Here is an 18,942-nt window from a genome sequence, read left to right as displayed (position 1 = left end):
TAAAAATTCATAATGCGTTTCACGAGAAAAAGTTGTCTAAAGATATTTCTATTTTTAGCTCTAGTGGCCCCTAAAAGGAGCAAAGTATCCCAATTTGAACAAATTTGGGATAGGACAATATAATGATGCTACAGACCAGGTTTGATGAAGTTCCATCAAGCAGTTCATGATTAGAAGTTGATTAAAGGTTTTTCTATTTATAGTCCAAGCGGCACCTAAAAGGGGTCAAGTGCCAACACTTGAATTGGAGAGGACCACTTGACAATACTACAGACCAAGTTTGATCGAGATCCGTCAAGTGGTTCATGAGAAAAAGTCGTTTAAAGGTATTTCTATTTTTAGCTCTAGCAACCCCTACATGGGGCCAAGGTCACCCCCCCCACACCCCACATTTGGTAGAGGACCATATAATGATACTACAGACCAAGTTCCATGAAGATCCATCAAGCCATTTATGAGAAGTCGTTTAATGGTATTTATATTTTTAGCACTCGCTGCCCCTTTAAGTACCCCAATTTTAAACAAACTTATGAGAGGACCATATAATAATGCTACAGACCAAGTTTAATCAAGATCCATTGAGCAGTTCAAGATGTACTTCTATTTTTACCTCTAGCGGACCTTAAAAGGGGCCAAGTGCCCCCATTTGAACAAACTTGATAGAGGACCTCGCCAGGGTGCTACAGACCAAATTTGGTGTTATTCTGACCAGAATGTGTTTAAGTAATAATGTGGACAATGAATGCCAGACCATTATCCATCCACCTCATACTAATAGCTCACCCTGAACCTTCAGTTCAGATGAGCTAACAAGAAAGGAGGAACAAGATTTGATAAGTTTGTATGGTTTATTAACCTTTGATCTATAAGCAAAATAACTTAAAAGTAAACTTTAAAATAAAATGATGTATATTTATTTACATGTAGTCAATATTGTAATTTACTCACTCTTGTCCTGAGCAATATGCACATTTTGTAAATGATACAAAGTACCATATTTCCCCATGTTGGTGCCCTAAGATTGGACCTCTCATTGTGACCATAGTTTGCAAAGAATTCAATGCGTCACAACAATTTTTTGGTATCCTTTTCGGTATTTGGTCAAGTTATTTTCATTTATAAAATTTTATTATTTCAGTTCATATTTTTTTCTAAATGAATTTTACACGGAGAAATATGGTAGTATATAAAGAAGAGATACAGTAAAATTCAACCATTTTCATATTATAAGAAACCTTTATGTGAAAGTTTATCACAATCTGTACAGGGCCAGATAAAACCTGCTGGACTCGCAGTAATTAACAAACAAAAACTCCAGTCACCAATAAAATGAAACCACTTTTCATTTGTGTAGGTTGGATATCAACTGTCTTTTTTTTCCGCTGATGTTTTAGCATAAAAACACAAACTTTGCTTATTATATTCTCCCTTATATGTGTGAGCATTTTACAAATTCTATGCAAATATCATCAAATCCATTGTACACAACATACTTATTTATTGTTCATTATTAAATATAATCTTTTATCCTTTTCACTTATTTTCTATAAAAACATTGAACAACCAAAGAATAATTTGAATATTTTGTACACAGAACAGATCTTAGAAATGGAATGGTTTAAATGTCAATGAATATCCACATGAAAGCTTCCAGATGACATGAATAATCTCTATGAATCAGGCGCTTGTTCTTCTGCTGGTGGCTCATATTGCTGAAGCTGAAATAAATTATACAATATGATTATGTATTTCTGAACACTTGCAAGTCCATACTGTTGCATGAATTTTGGATCTTAAAATTGTTAAAAAACAGTGGAAGAACATGTATACACAAATTATAACTTGTAATACTACATGCCATTATAATGTAAAAGCAGAAAAACCCTTAAATTTAGTACCAATATCTTCCAAGACCTGCATCAGTTTCTGTGGTTTAATAATAACTGTATCTCGTTTCTTCCTGGGTACACAAAAATGTATAGTGGAATAACTGCATACATAAAGTAACTCAATACAAACTTTCAGGTGTATTTAATCATAGCTAACAACTTAAAATATCATTTTTAAGACAGTGAGAACAATAAATAACCATAACATAGAAGTTTTGTTCAATCTGGAAACAAAATTGTCACAAAATTAACTCTTCACTGGATCTAGTGGGAGGGTGCTCAACTAGGTCAGGCTAAAATTTGTGCCTAAAAAGAATACAGCAAATTCTCCAAAATGTTCATCCATCAAAAGGCAATTAAATATTTATCCATAACTTATAAACCTTTTAACTAATTTCCACTAAAACTTTAATTAAGACAGCAATTTGTCATAGGAAATTATATCAATTTAGCCTTTCACATTTTTCCTTGAACTGCTACAAAATATAAGACTGTGAATATTATTATAAAATTAATGTATCTGCTATGTTTTGAATCCGTTATTTCAAAAGTATTTCTGTTATACCAGTCTGTTAACCTTTGCTGTTGTATAAAAGTAACTGACAACTTCACAACATAACTCAGTGGTGGACAATGAATGACTTCAGACTTAAGATATATTGACTTTTCATAATTCATCAAAGAGGTTATATTCATCTCACATTGTGTGATCTCTAGGCACAGTTCTTGGTTGTCTTAACCTGGCCCTGATGAGGTCAACAGGCAGACTGTTGTAAATTACATGTCATGAAATCAACTTTTAGATTGCACAATACCCAGTTTGTTGCTTTCACTTAAAAAACAAGAGGACCATGACGGTCCTGAATCGCTCACCTATCCCCACATGACCCAGTGTTGAACTGAGTATGACGTCGTTATTTCTATTATTTGACATAGTGACCTAGTTTTTGAGCACATGTGACCTAGATATTATCAAGATAAAAAATTCTGTCCAATTTTCATGAAGATCCATTGAAAAATATGACCTCTAGAGAGGTCACAAGGTTTTTCTATTATTTGACCTAATGACCTAGTTTTTGAAGGCACGTGACTCACTTTTGAACATGATCTAGATATCATCAAGGTGAACATTCTCACCAATTTTCATGAAGATCTCATGAAAAATATGGCCTCTAGAGAGGTCACAAGGTTTTTCTATTTTCGACCTACTGACCTAGTTTTTGACCGCACATGACCCAGTTACGAACCTGACCTAGATATCATCAAGCTGAACATTCTCACCAATTTTCATGAAGATCCATTGAGAAATATGGCCTCTAGGGACGTCACAAGGTTTTTCTATTTTTAGACCTACTGACCTAGTTTTTGACCGCACATGACCCAGTTTCGAACTTGACCTAGATATCATCAAGATGAACATTCTGACCAATTTTCATGAAGATCTCTTGAAAAATATGGCCTCTAGAGAGGTCACAAGGTTTTTCTATTTTTAGATCTACTGACCTAGTTATTGACCACACGTGACATAGTTTCGAACTTGACCTAGATATCATCAAGTTGAACATTCTGACTAATTTTCATAAAGATCCCATGAAAAATATGGCCTCTAGAGAGGTCACAAAGTTTTTCTATTTTCAGACCTACTGACCTAGTTTTTGACCGTACGTGACCCAGTTTCAAACTTGACTAGATATCATCAAGGTGAACATTCTGACCAATTTTCATGAAGATCCATTGAGAAATATGGCCTCTAGAGAGGTCACAAGGTTTTTCTATTTTTAGACCTACTGACCTAGTTTTTGACCCAACGTGACCCAATTTTGAACCTGACCTAGATATCATCAAGGTGAACATTCTGACCAATTTTCATGAAGATCTCATGAAAAATATGGCCTCTAGAGAGGTCACAAGGTTTTTCTATTTTTAGACCTACTGACCTAGTTTTTGACCGTACATGATCCAGTTTCGAACTTGACCTAGATATCATCAAGATGAACTTTCTGACCAACTTTCATAAAGATCCCATGAAAAATGTGACCTCTAGAGTGGTCACAAGCAAAAGTTTACGCACACACGAACGGACGGACGGACGCACGGACGGACGACGGACGCCACGCGATCACAAAAGCTCACCTTGTCACTTTGTGACAGGTGAGCTAAAAAAACTTCAATTTCTCCATGGTAAATGCTCTGCTTCGAACATACTATATAAACATCGTAAGATTAAAATAGTATTAAGGTAGTGGACCCGCAATGACAATCGGCAAATTACAGCTGAAACTTGATATCTTGAACTTGCTTACCGGTATCTCAAAATTTCCAGCTATCTCAAGGACAATTTCAAGTCCTGTCCCCAAGCACAAAAAATCATTTAGATCTAACACTGTGGGGAATCACATGATCAAAATAATCTCTAAACCAAAGTTATAGTTTTAAAGAACATGAATAAATTTCCTGTCATGATAAGATATGAAATTTAAACATAGCCTATCATGTGGCTAATGAAAATTGTTAAATTATCATGTAGTTGACAATAATGATAGATATCCTGTAATTACAAACACTAAGGAAAATAATAAGTATCAGTTTCTTGAAGTGTTCCTGATAATCAAAAGGTGATTGTGATTGAAATGATATGTAGTTTTAGGATACATGTATGTTGGCATATGATAGGCTATATTTTAAATTTACAGCAAAAGATTCTTCAATATTATCCCATATTATTCATATTTTCATTTTGGTTCAGAGATAATTTTGATCATGTGATTCCCCGCAGTGTCTAAGTCGATTTTCAGTAATCTCAAGGTAAAAAGCTCAATCCCTTGGAATTCTAGATATTGAGTTTCAACAGTATTTTCAGAATGTGATTTCAGCATTTTCACATTTTTATGGAAAGTGTGTGCCTTGAGCTACATATATGTCCAAAGACAGATGGATTGCCCAACAAGAATGTAAAGGATCTTATATGACTGTTTGTGTAAGACAGGGTTGGGACACTCTTGCCTTTCACTCGGGCAGACATGTGAGACAGTTTTTCTTGCCTTAGGCATTGATATTATTGCAATCTTTTCACAACGATATTGAAATTAAAATCACTCATATACTATGACGTCAAAATATGCTCATGTGTAGCTTATCTTATCCATAGGGAAAAGACAAAGTGATCTCCTATACTTGGATAACCTTGTCTTTCCCCCATAGGAATATGTAATCACATGGTTATTGTCAGTATTGGTCCACAATACATTAATAGCATTATGTCATATAGAAAATGGTTTTACCTGAATACAAAACAAAGACTTTAAAGAGTATTAGCAACTGGAAACAATTATTCAAGATATAAGAGGTAGAGATTTGGTCTCCCATCACCAATATTTCTGACTAATTGTTGTCATTTGAAACAAAAATTAACTGCAAAATTCCCAGGTTTCAGAAAAGGTTCATAACAGTTGAATAAAGGGTTTCTGAAACTAAACAGATGTGTGCTCAACAAAATTTTCTATAACACCACAAGAGGAACAAATTTGTTGCAAAGAAGGTGTTTTCAACTTGTTTTGACAGAATAATTTTTGCCAAACCAGAACAATCAAATATGCATGATGCATTTTTCAAATGCACTAAAAGGTCTTAGCTTTGTACATTTATAAAAACTTTACTTTTGAAAATCTTGTATGTCAGTTTTAATGCACAAAAGACTAAATTTCTGATTTCTTTTTTATGCAGTTTTTGAAACAAAAATATATATAAAAAATTCTAGATATTTTCACATGTATGATTTATAATTTAGCAACTTTCTAACTGGCTACTAAAGCCATTGTTTATATGCAGATGGTCACTTGCAGTTGTTGGTTCTTCAAAAATCTTTGATATCATTTTTGGTCACTTTTCCAAATACAATTTTGTTTATTAATTTCCTCTGTAATGTGCTTTTGAAGTAAAAAATAAGAGAACTGAAATCCCTGGATATTTTCAAATAATAATTTAGCCATATTTAAATTCAATGTTAACTCCGGCATTTTCATAAATTATGAAAAGAAGTGCTGCTGTTAAAATGTACCAAATAAAGTTATGTCGCTAAAACTTACAAATGAGGTTTTCAAAAACAGCAATGATATATTAAATATCTGTATTAAATCAAAATTTCATGTAAAAACCAAGATTTGTGTCTCACAAAACTACATGATATGGTATCACCATTTGTAAATTTTAATTTTCGTTAAAGAGGTCCAAGAGAAAATGAAATTGGCCTTAACTAGTTCAATACAACTGAAAAACTTTAAATGCTGTGAAATCATACTTCTTTTTATAAGAATCTAACAATAATTTACTGAAACTGAAAATATTGCAAGTTTTACAAAATATGAACTGGGATAGATGTGTAGAACTCTTAAAAATATTTCATGAATAACAATCTGGAGAATAAGTCATATGATATATCATTATTCCAGTCTCATGACATTCCACCAAATACATGTACTTACAGTTTGCCCAAGTTGCTCTGCCAATGGAATTGCTCCATTTCGTTAAAATCTGGCCATTACATTTCACATACAGTTGTCACATCAACTGTATGTATGAAATTTAATGGCAAACTGTAAGACGGTTATAAGTTGAATACAGCAGTTTTAAGATATTAATTTCTCGCTTCGCTAACGCCCACTCAAAATTAATACAGTATCTTAAAACTGCCGTAATCAACTTATAACCTATAATTACATGACACCAAACAATCCGATGAAGATTACTATGTAAAGACTCTTAGTATTTATTTACATTTTAACATTTTTTAAGTTCGGTATTAAAACCAGCTGTGAAACTCAGTAAAATGAACTTTTTGATGGAATAAATCTAAGTTTTAGACTGGGCAAAAGAAATATGATTTCACAGTGTAAAATATGACAAGTGTCTCAGTATTAGATAGAGGCATGAGACACTGAAATTCAGATCATTGTTTAAAGAGACAGAGGGGGGTCACACAGGATGTTAAACTTTATTTTATCTAATCTAGCTTACTTTTTTCTGCTCATTTTGACGTGCCTGTAACTATTTTCATTTTTAAATGAAAAATAATATACATGTAGTCAATGTGTTAAAACTGTCCAGCATATCATTTCTAATGCAAGTGCAGTCTGACAAAAAGTTAAAAATAAATGCATTTTCCAATGCCTGTAGCTTTAACTTTTCCAGCAAAAATAAAATAATGTAAAACTTTATTGTATTAGGGTGGTGGACATATTTGACAATTGGCGATTTCCTTGCAATTACATCATTATTTTCCGAACACAATTTCGGCATCTTTCAGCTATGACAGAATATTATTTATCATGATAATAAAAGAGAATGCTGAAGAGAATAAAATATATAACTGAATGGAAAATGCTAATTGTCATTACAGGTCCACTACCTTTAATGTTCAATAAATCTGTTAATTAATAATGTTTTCACAAATGCTTAATGCATACACTGCTTGCAAAATTAAAGACTGTTTGCTGAAAAATCAGTTTTTTTTTGTCATCATTTTCACTCTTAATGCATTTAAATTAATAATTCTAAAACAGAGGGCTGCAACATAAGATATATTTATATCAAAACGAAGTTTAAAAGCTGGTTAGTAAAAATGATCATACATAACACAAACAAGACCGATGCAAAATGCACTATTTTTGTGTTGCTGAAACTAAATAATTGTTCAGTCTAATCCTGGATTTATCACTGTTTCCAGTACAAACATGTTCCTGGTATGTAACTGACAATTTCATGGACAAATGATTACTTCACATGTTAAAACTTTGATCAAATATTAACTTAAGGCCTAAAAAAAATAATTTTTGTTTCCGGTAAATATGCTAAAAAAAAATTAGGGTAGGTAGGTCGGATTTTTTTTTATTAAGTGAGACTTTTCGGAAACTATTTTTATATCAAAAAATGAATACAAATAAGGGGGTTTATGCCTTTAGAGCATCAGTAAGTTGATCTCTAACATCACTGACCAATCCATGTTAAAAGCATAGAAAGTGCTTTTTTGCAACTTTTGGTTAACAAGTTGAAAAAAATATTCTCGAAGTCCATAAAAACATTTAGGGTTTGGCCAAAAATTAAGGGTAGGTCGGGATACCGGAAACAAACAATATTTCTTTTACACCTAATAAACTAAACTCCCTTTGCTAGAAGTCTCATTTTTCCCACTCTAACTATAAAATGTAGCTAGACTGGTGTGGTCAACTATTTTGACCACTAGATATATATATCAATAACAAACAATGACAGACACTCACATTAGCAGCCATCAAAAAAGACTTCTCAAATTGATAGCTATAAGTACAACTATGAAAATCACTTCAATATTGCATTGACTGGATAATTTTCATGCAATTTCACGGTAAGCAGCCATATTACGGTATCAGAAGTGCAGACTGATCTTGGTTTGCACTGGTCGCAAAGGCAAAATCACTTGCACAAGCTAAAGTTTAAAGGTTCAAATTTAAGCTCACATAATAATATTCAAAAAATGCAAAAAGGTATATTTTGAAAATGCGAGTGACTTCTTCCCAAGCAAAAACTTAAATGGAAATGATGATGGTTTTCATTTGTTCAACTTTCAGTTTCGATATACTTAAATACAAAATTTCTTGTGGCTGCAAAATGTTGTTGTCAAACTATAGTTTTTCATGCATATAAAATTTCTATAAAAAATGGTTGAACAATATTGCTAGTGGAGTTGATATTCCGCTACTGGTTACAATTCAAAATAAAACCTTCATGAAAATTACACAAGCTACAGTAGCTATTACCTATATACTGGTATGTACCTCCTGTGCAAGAACTGTCTTTAATACAGATATACTGCCCTTTATACTGCATGTTATATTGTAGTGATAACCAAGGATAATGTGACGTTAAACAAGCATTTAGTTATCACAAAAGCATAAAACTTGGATTACATAGATTCTACTCAAACCAATATTTACCTTCGCTTTAAGTTCATTATTTTGTTCTGAAAGCTGCTCACATTTCTGTCTTAGTTCTGTGACCTCAAGTTTTAAAGCCTCTACATCAGCAGTATCTGGTCCGGAGGCACCTAAATGTTGTTTCAGGAAACTGGTACATTGTCAAGGAAAAATGCTCACAGTTTCACTAGCTAGGCAATCAGTTCAAACCCTTTAGAGGGAACACTACTCCGAATACCAAAATGTTTTTATTCTGCACAGGATAAATTAGTTTACTTTAGAATTTTACCTGATGGGAAAGAAAACAACTACCATTGTGGAGATGTTTGCTCTTTGGGATCTGTAAAATTGTATACAAGCAGGAATATTATTATTCTCTCTATATATATCAATATATATCTCTTTAGAGTTCACTTCTAAAACAAGAGCTGTCTCCATAGGATGACACATGCCCCCGATGGCACTTTGAATGAATAGTAATGGCCGATGTTAGAGTTTAGGACCTTTGACCTACGGACCTGGGTCTTGCGCGCGACATGTCGTCTTACTGTGGTACACATTCATGCCAAGTTATTTGAAAATCCATCCATCGATGACAAAGATACGGACCGGACACGAAAATTGCGGACAGACTGACAAACCGACAGACAGATGGTTCAAAAACTATATGCCTCCCTTCGGGGGCATAAAAACATACGAGGGTGTTCAGATGAGACCCAAGCAGGACTCGGTCTGTGACCTCTGGATTGAGCACTTGACAACTTCATCACCAGACCAAATTTCCCCTAAGCTCTTTTAAAACAGAACAACAAGGAAATACTTCTCATGCTGGTTTCCACACAATATAATCTGACTACCTGGCATTCCCAGATACTGGAATTTCAAACGGAAAAGATAAAAGCAATGATGAATCGGATAAATGAATTTGAAAAACATAAAATATTTAGTAGAATCCTGCAATTCTATAACTATGCTGGGTTTGAATTTTGATCTATAGAAGAGCTGACTCTATACTTTTCAGAACCGGAACTATTATAGAACTTGTTCTATCAAAATTACTTGTTACAAAGGATACTCCAAGGCATTATTTGGCTTTTCTGGTTCCTCATACAAACCAACCAATACTGAAAATATAATAAATGTACTGCATATACATGTTTACTTGAAATATCCCAAAACTTGTCAAAAAAATTTAAAGTTAAATATTTCCTCTACCTATCATTTATCTAACTTTTACTTATAGTACATACAATATTTTTGTAAAAGATTACTTTAATATCACCAAACACAACTGTAATAGTATTGAGGCTTTTTCAACTTTTATAAACACGAATTTCAAATTATTTACAGGAGATACAAAGTACTAAACTTTGTAAAATTTTTAAACACCATGCAAAAAAGGAACTCAAAAGATTACCTTTTGTAAGAGCATCAAGTACTCCGGCCTTTTCCAAATATTTTCTAAATTCTTCTCTTTTTGAGTCAGCACCCTGAAAAAATGTAAAACTACTTGATACTTTCTATCATAAAGAAATGTCTCTCTCAAAATAACACCACATTATTAAAACATTATGGCTGCGTTTGACCCAATACCAACACAGAGTATAAATGAAGATCTATTGGTAGATCTGCAGAAACATGTGCAACAAGGAGCTGCGTTCAATAAACGCTTGATGCCCCCGGTGGCATCCTTGTCGATACAAAGCAACCTAAGTCCAAAACGAGGTCAAGTTCAAGGTCAAACTGAGGTCAGGTGACGTCTGAAGACGAGGAATGGTCACAGGTTACATCTGCATTAGTATCAAGTCATTCTAGTTAGGGGTATTGATGCTAGACGAAACGGTCCCATTTGGTTAACCTCGTACGGACGGATAGGACAATCACTATACGCCTCCTGCATCAGTAGATGCCGGGGGCATAAAAACTGACCCGCTTAACTGTTGACTGGACCTGAAGTGCATGTGAATTTTTCTGTTAACAAGAGCTGTCCGTAAGACGGCGCGCTCGACTTTTCTCAGTGGTTGACTCTGAATTTGAGCTTTGCCAGTAAAAAAAAAATCCAAGTTAAAAAGGGGCATAACTCTGTTAAAATTCAAATTATAGTTATGAGAATTGTGTCTCCTGGTGTAGACTTTGATAGTAAAGAACTATTTTGAGTTTCAAGTCAAAAGCTTTAATAGTAACAGAGATATTTGACTTTATCAAAAATTTTAACAAAACAATCTAAGTTAAAAGGGGCATAATTCTGTCAAAATTCAAATCAGAGTTATGGGGATTGTGTCTCCCGGTGTAGACTTTGTTGGTAAATAAGTATTTTAAGTTTCATGTCAAAAGCTCTGATAGTAACGGAGATATTTGACTAACAAAAACTTTAACTAAAAATTCTAAGTTAAAAAGGGGCATAATTCTGTCAAAATTCAAACCAGAGTTATAGGAATTGTGTCTCCTGGTGTAGATTTTGATAGTTAATAAATACTTTGAGTTTCAAATTAAAAGCTTTAATAGTAACAGAGATATTTGACTTTATCAAAAATTTTAACAAAATTTCTAAGTTAAAAAGAGACATAATTCTGTCAAAATTCAATTTAGTGTTATGGGGATTGTTTTTCCTGGTGTAGACTTTGATAGTAAATAAGTATTTTAAGTTTCAAGTCAATAGCTTTGATAGTAACAGAGATATTTGACTTTATCAAAAACTTTAACCAAAAATTCTAAGTTACGAGAGGCATAATTCTGTCAAAATTCAAATCAGAGTTATGGGGATTGTTTCTCCTGGTGTAGACTTTGATAGTAAAAAACTATTTTAAGTTTCAAGTCAATAGCAAAACTTTAACCAACGCCGACGCCGGGGCGAGTGCAATAGCTCTTAGACTACATTTTCTTCGAAAAGTCAAGCTAAAAAAGGAAAAAAACCTCATCATTGCCAAATGCAAGTATAGGCCTAAATATCTGCCAGTAATTAATAGTTTCTAATCGATGTGTTTTTTTTAAGTTCTGGGGAAATAGTAGCCTTACTCATTTGGCTTATCGGGATGACTTATTTTATGGTCCGATATTTTATAGTTGTCATCCCTCTAAGCCTTACCCGTATCTGCATTTTACTGTTAGGAAAACAAAGACATTAAAAAATCCAAAAGGTCCTAATAATTACTGGTCAGACTTACTTGCATTAATATATTAAACATTAATATTCATGTAGAAACTTAAAATGGGTTGAATTTAATTCATAACTTTAAATAAGAGACTTAAATCTTTGAAATTATGATGAGACAGGTGCGAGGAGATATCTACCCTGACACCAGTTTTAGTAAACAGCAGACTGCCGATGACACTAAATTGCAGAAACAAAACACAGAATATACATGAATTCATAAAATGTCATGGAGGAAAGTTTATGCTTTAATGTAAACATAATTCATTATCAGAAGTGTAATCATTACAAATACTTTGTATATACATTTGTATACCAGAAAACATTCCCAACAGATTTAACTGGGATTTCCTAACAGAAAGTTTGAAACAGGGATCACTTTCAGGCCTTTTTTTCATCAATTTGGGAATGCCACCGACACCAGTGGAATTGGGAAAATGCTCTCGGAAATTGTCTTACCGTATTTTCCCTAAGTCTTGGGACACCCTAAATCTTGGGACACCCTTAAAATCTGGAAAAATAATTATTTTTCTTGTCCCTAATTTTTCGGACATGTATTTTCTCAGCATATTTTTCGTCCCTAAGTGTTGGGACTATGGTTGTTACTGATTCAAAATGTAAGTCGTATACCGTTATTATACATTGTATGGTTTTGTATCGATCAAAATGTCAAATAATTATAAGAACCAAAGATTATTCTTTTTAACATTTTCGTGTCGTGTTTTTACTTATTCTTTTGACAGTAAAGTGTTTTTTTACCATACCAGTTAAGTGTTGTATATTTTTTTTTACTGCAGCCAGGAAGTCCGTTTTCCGTTAGTTAGTTATTTTTTATTACCACTGACTGGAATTTACCCGCGAATCGTACAGCTATCAAAACGCCATGCCGGTAATTTTCCATTCCACGAGCACGTGCGACCTATCGTAATGTCTAACTTACAACGCCGTTACTTTTGTTTATTGACACGTATACAAAAAACGCGCGTCACACATTCATTTTTTGATTTTATCGCTTCAGATTTTCAACGTAGATTGAGAAGTAATATAATTTGAATTCTATAACGATTTTAAAAAGGTATCGACAGAAATGTAGGCAAAATTCTATAAAAACGGTCGAATTTTCATAAAATTACTTGCAAAATTTCAAACAGCGCGATCCTAAATATTTATTTCTTTCTAAAAGTAAATAAATGATGCAAACTATAGGCATAAAATTCAGACTTTTGACCAGAAAGTGCAAAAAACAGAATAGAAAAATCTTAAATAATGAAAAAGCGGCAGCAATTTAAAAATATGAAGTAAAACGATTTTTTGGCAAACAGATTTCTGTTACGTGACCTCGTGAACGTAAATAGAAAATCGGGACGCGGTTTAAAAAACAAAAACAATGATGTTGTTGCGTTTTTTAATAAGTTTTGAATGAATCTTTGTGCATGTACATGTATTTTTTGACACGACACTTTACATTAAGATATTCTTCTCAAACCGTTTTGAAATTTCCTTGAGGGCAAATAGGTCACAGAGGTAAGATATCCGCTATTATAGTTTGACACGTTTACCTGTCAGTTTATACGGGATATTGCACATTCACTTTAACAAATTAAAAAGAAGTTTTTTTCATTGATTTTCACAACACTAGATCTACTTCTCAGCTCTTTAAAGAACCGAGGCGGTACGATCAAACAGTGATGTACAACTTGGCGCGAAAACATGACGTAATGCCATGAAAATCTCGGGGAAACTATACCGCTTTGATCTCCACTTCTAATGTCATGATACCGACACACTTTTAGCTCTTTGAGGGGGTGTTAATTGATGATGAAAACAAGGCCAATTACTTTGTTTATCAACAGAATAATTACCGATAATCGTTAAACGTTTATTTTTTCGCTTTCAACACGGGTGGGTGGGGGATGTTACCCGATGACCGAGAATTGTGTCCATATTTTTGGGACACTTTTCAAAATAATTATTTTTCGGGAAATAAGTCTTGGGACAGTGAAAAAAATAATTATTTTATGCTGTCCCAAGACTTAGGGTAAATACGGTAATTGGGACAATTTGCAAATTACCAAAATCTACATAAATGTGTTTTTGTGTGAAATATTAATGAATTGCATTTCAGTAATTGTTCAACAGTATTATAATTTACCTAAATATACATACAAATTAGCAAAACTATCTTAAAACAGCAAAAACCCTGAAAGGCAGTAATCATTTGGGAATTTTAAATTCAACTTTGGGAAAAAAACATACTTTTTTGCATTGGGACTACCTCCTTTAACCGGAGGTAGATTTATAGGGAAAAAAAGCCCTGGCTTTTGGCCGCGATGTCGTGATATTCTCGCGTTTCTCTTTTGCAAAAATCACATAAATTTTGCTCAAATGCGATAAAAAAATGCATACGCGCGACTGTGGATCTTTTGCAGAAACTGCAACTTGTCGCTGCAATGCGGACTTGCCGTTACTTACTGATCGTATGACGTTTATCTGGCACTTGAATTTCGCTTTTATCTCCATAGAGCGTCCGTTGATGAGGATTAACAATAACAGGCAAAAATCATCCATTTTCGCGAAGTGTCAAAATGCCACCGAAGAAGAAATTGAAGCGTTTGGAAGGCCAAACTTTGCTTCCATTTATGTGGACGAGTAGCGGTGAGAATAAAAACAAGGTGCAGAAACCCGGATGAAGTTCCTTCATGAACGCCCCAAATTCCAAACGAAATGTTTGTAATTGAGGCCTAGGGTAGGGTCATTTTGAGTTTGACTTCAAAGCTGTTTTGGCCTAATGGAAGTGTATCTTCTTCTTCTTCTTGTCGTTCGCAAGTGTATCAGATCCAGAAAGATTAAAATATAACTGAACTTCCACTTGTACAGAGCAGCTTTGAAATAAAAGCTCAAAGTTAATTCCTTACTGAAAGGAAAAATGCATGTGGACCCTGCACTCGGCTACAACTTTCATCAACCTATTCAGGCACAGAATTTTGAGTTATGTTAAAAGTGTCTCTGAATGAGACTGTTTTGTTTATTTACAAAGATAACTTTTTCTTACAAATAAACAGATGTTTTCTTTTCTGGTACATTACCACATGATTTGCGCAGAGAAGAGCTGAGTATACGTGAAGTTGGAAAATTGCTTGCAAAAAATACAGACCATCTTACAGCCAACAGACTAAAGGAAATCAAGGACAGCTTCACTCATGAAAAATATATACATCCCCTCTTGGTAAAATGGTAGTTCAGATAGATGACATGGATACAGAAATAAACCTTAAATCAATTGAACCAGAGTTCTCATACTTGGAGTACCTTCAACCTACACGATCTAGACCAGGGTACTGAACAACATGGGCTCCTCCAAGTCAAGAAGCAAAAAACATGAAGATGAGACTAAGGCAATGATAACCGCCGTGATAGAAGATTCCGATGACAAGTCAATGGTAGCATTTACAGATGGCTCATGTAGAGGAAACCCTGGACCCTGTGGCTCAGTGGCCTTTGTTCTCCTGCCATATGGGGAGACAGTAGAGTTGAAACAGCCAGTGTCCAAACACTCTTCAATACTGGTTGGTGAACTGGTTGTAATTAAGATAACGCTGGTCCTTGTCACAGAGGAAATCAAAAAGCGGCAGATACAAAAAGTAAAGATCCTGAGTGATAGTCAGTCGGCAGTGGGAATCCTATCATTAGGCTGGGAGAACAATTCACATCCCCACCTTTGCTTCGAAATACGCCAACTATGGAGGCAAGTGGAGGAAACTGGCTGCAAAATAGACCTCCAGTGGACACCAGGGCAGGCTAACATACATGGGAATGACAAAGCTGACGCCCTTGCTAAAGAAGCAGCCAAGGAGACTGAAGACATGGAGGCAGAGGAGTTCGATCAGCCCACCAGTCAGACAGAGATACGTGCTGCAGCATCGCTGGCTACCTGTGACAAGTGGCATCATAGATGGCAAATTTCAGAAAGTGGGCGAACTCTTTTCCAGTACCAACCAAAAGTCAACCGCAACAAAGTAAACTTTGATGGTCTACCACATCAAAGAAGCATATTAGCGCTACAGAGAGGGTACTGTTTGAAAGACTACAATTACAAAGTTGGTTTGACTGACTGTCCATACTGCGAATGTGGAAGTCGTGAGACAGTGGAGCACTTTTACTGTGAGTGTCCTATATACACCAGTGCAAGAAAGAAGGCAAAGAAAGAGATGTTCCTCTTGACGGGTATACCAGTCTTCAGTGAGAAGCCTTTCCTAACCATTGATGAAAATGACCCCTACCAGAGCTCTCCACAAGCCCCGGCGGCCAGCGATTTCGCCGACTACTGACGGATGTACCGCCTGCTACTTTTCTCAAACTTAACAAAAAAAATGAACTTCAAAATGTAAAATAATAACCTGAAATTAATTGTTGAATGAAATCATAAACAAACCGCTACCATTACGGGCCTACCATTACTTTATACATGTGTATTCCAACAGTTAAACTACGTTATTTTTGTATGCTGATGTCATATGGTTGTTGGTTTCCCAAGTCAGTGAATTGCGCAGGATCTTAGCGCATCTATTTTTAATCAGTCTCACCACGTGACGAGCACTGACGAATAGTTCAGCAATACGAACCGACACCTGTGGGTTTTCCCGCTTTCTTTATTTATCCGACCCAATGCATCCGTACGCAATCATTGCAAAATTAAATAGCAAACCTGTACTGTAAGTAACTAAGTAGAATTGATTAATTAATTTTTAGTCTTGTTAGTTTCCATTCAGCCTGTTCTGACCGCTTGTAGCGTTATTTTAACTGGCATGATGCACTGAGAAAAATGTTTCGTATGCCGTTGCTTGCATGTTGTGCGTAAACGGTTTGCATGTGAGTAATATTTTTCTGAAAGATTACTCACTTGCCCAAAAGACGGTCAATCATTAATAAAGAAATATTTTTGAAACAAAAAATACGGACCTGGAAGCAATAGATCTACACGTCAAAATGCTCATGATCGCCTTTCTAATGGCTCATTTTTACAGGGGAAAAAATCAGAATTACTTTTTTGGCATTTTTTTTTTCTCAAAATACATTATCACTGTAATAAATTTAAGTGTATATGGCTCATGGCCTAGATATATATAATCCACCTATGTGCCAAGGCTGTGAATAAAGACTGTGATGCTGAACCGTTTTTGACAGATTTTTTGAAGATATATAATAACACTGGTTTAGAGTGAGGGTATGACTCTTATTTTTTGTGCGAGGTCACAAATACATTTTTAAGAGGAATTATGTTTTTATGTCTTTTTTGTATAAAAAATATAGGTAGACAAAGCAAAGAAAAAACACCCCAAAATACACCAGATTGCACCATTTTAAACCTTCAATTTCAAAATTTTCAGGGGGAGGACCCCTTGACCCCCCGCTGCCTAATTTTCTTTCATCACTGACTACTTTAAACTTTAGGGAGAGCCCTGCCCTACAAAGAATGGCGACGGGCACTCAACAAAGAACTGAATGATTTTATTGAAGCCACCAAGCGTTTTGGAACCCGTGGTCAGAGTAAGTTACTGGCATAACCACTTTAAAACATAGACGTCACATATACATAATTCATAAACATACCAGAGTGTTTTTACCCGAGGGATCCTACCGGAAGTAGACGATACCGACGAAGTGTTCAATCGGCCAAGTGTTAGGCTGTGACCTCAACTCAACCCAACTCAGTGTAATAAAAGCTGTCCGTCAATGTAAATTCTCATTATAAAAAGAAAAAATCCCATTCATTTTGTCAAAATCTCATTGACTCAAGGCAAATGGGAATTAATCTCATAGAAGTATCTGCCAAAAGTGGTCCCTACAGCAATATGTAGAATATGTTTGGATATGACGGAGACAGTGACAGTCAAAATTTATCACGCTGTCCCAAAACGTCCTATTATCCGGTCTTGGGGAATGATGGCAGGGCCTATAGGGAGGGGAAAATTGTGCCATAACCACTAAAATAGGGAAAAAATGGCATCAAGATAAAAGCAATATTTTTCATTAAGATATGATACACTAAAAAGGGAAATGATTTTAAAGCATATTGTCTCATGTTTTCTTTTCTTCTTTGGTTTAACGCAGTTTTTCAACAGTATTTCAGTTATGTAACGGCAGGCAGTTAACCTAACCAGTGTTTCTGGATTCTGTACCAGTACAAACCTGTTCTCTGCAAGTAACCTTGTTTTATAAATTGTATCGTGATAGTTATAAATTTATATATTTCAATATAAAGATCAGTTGCAGACAATAATTTTTATACTCTTACAATCATTATTCATTATCTGTATTCACAAATGCAAAAATCAATTAACAATCTTGCCAAATTCAAACTCAATTTACCCGAATATGCTATATCCGAGTACTAATATATATTTTCATACACTTGGTAAATTTCTTTAGTGTGAGTCTCATAAATAAGTATGAACATTGAAATTTGGCATGCTTGTAGAAAACCTTACCCTGTATGCAGTCATATTTGCTTATTTGTGATATAGTTCAGTCGACAAGCGAAATGTTTATTGTCGTCTGTGACTTTGTGTTCTTTTCGATTGTTTGGGTGCACCTGCCAAGTTGCTAGATATACTGCGCATGCGTGGCATTTATGTCAAAATGTTATACCATACTGTTTCAGAATTCAGGTGGTTTGGTGTGAAATAAATAGAATAGTACACAGTGTGCTAGATAGAATGATAAAACATACAAACATTAAGCTCTAGAAAGTGACTGCCACCAGTCTGTCAGAAAAGGATTTCGGCTGGAGCTAGACTGAATAGCCTAGAGTCACCATTACTAGTCCAGATGATTCATCTCCTTTGCATTTATCTAAACTTGGGTTAAATATACAAGAATGAACTTATTTTGGTACATAATTTACTTGTACATCCTCAAGAGATTCAAATTATTTCAGCTTATTACAGCTTTCGTT

The 18,942-nt window shown here is 34.6% G+C and overlaps 1 protein-coding gene across 2 annotated transcripts; it reads right to left on the bottom strand.

The window, feature by feature from the left end:
- Window positions 1-829: 829 nt before the first annotated feature.
- Window positions 830-18,621, bottom strand: LOC123527531 (c-Myc-binding protein-like). 2 transcript variants are annotated; one of them, XM_045307048.2, is made up of 6 exons: window positions 18,476-18,621; window positions 10,254-10,326; window positions 9,912-9,960; window positions 8,858-8,987; window positions 6,903-6,932; window positions 830-1,718 (listed from the first exon to the last, which is right to left on the bottom strand). In XM_045307048.2, exons 1-6 carry the CDS (start codon window positions 18,488-18,490, stop codon window positions 1,671-1,673), a joined length of 345 nt encoding a protein of 114 aa, XP_045162983.1. In that variant the 5' UTR covers window positions 18,491-18,621; the 3' UTR covers window positions 830-1,670. The 2 variants fall into 2 exon arrangements, with proteins under 2 accessions (XP_045162983.1, XP_045162984.1); XM_045307049.2 differs by lacking the exon at window positions 6,903-6,932.
- Between the last annotated feature and the right edge of the window lie 321 nt (window positions 18,622-18,942).

Source organism: Mercenaria mercenaria, chromosome 13 (genome assembly GCF_021730395.1).
Source record: "Mercenaria mercenaria strain notata chromosome 13, MADL_Memer_1, whole genome shotgun sequence".
Taxonomy (NCBI): domain Eukaryota; kingdom Metazoa; phylum Mollusca; class Bivalvia; order Venerida; family Veneridae; genus Mercenaria; species Mercenaria mercenaria.
Note: the sequence above shows the minus strand (reverse complement) of the source record. Positions and strands in the feature narration are given on the sequence as shown.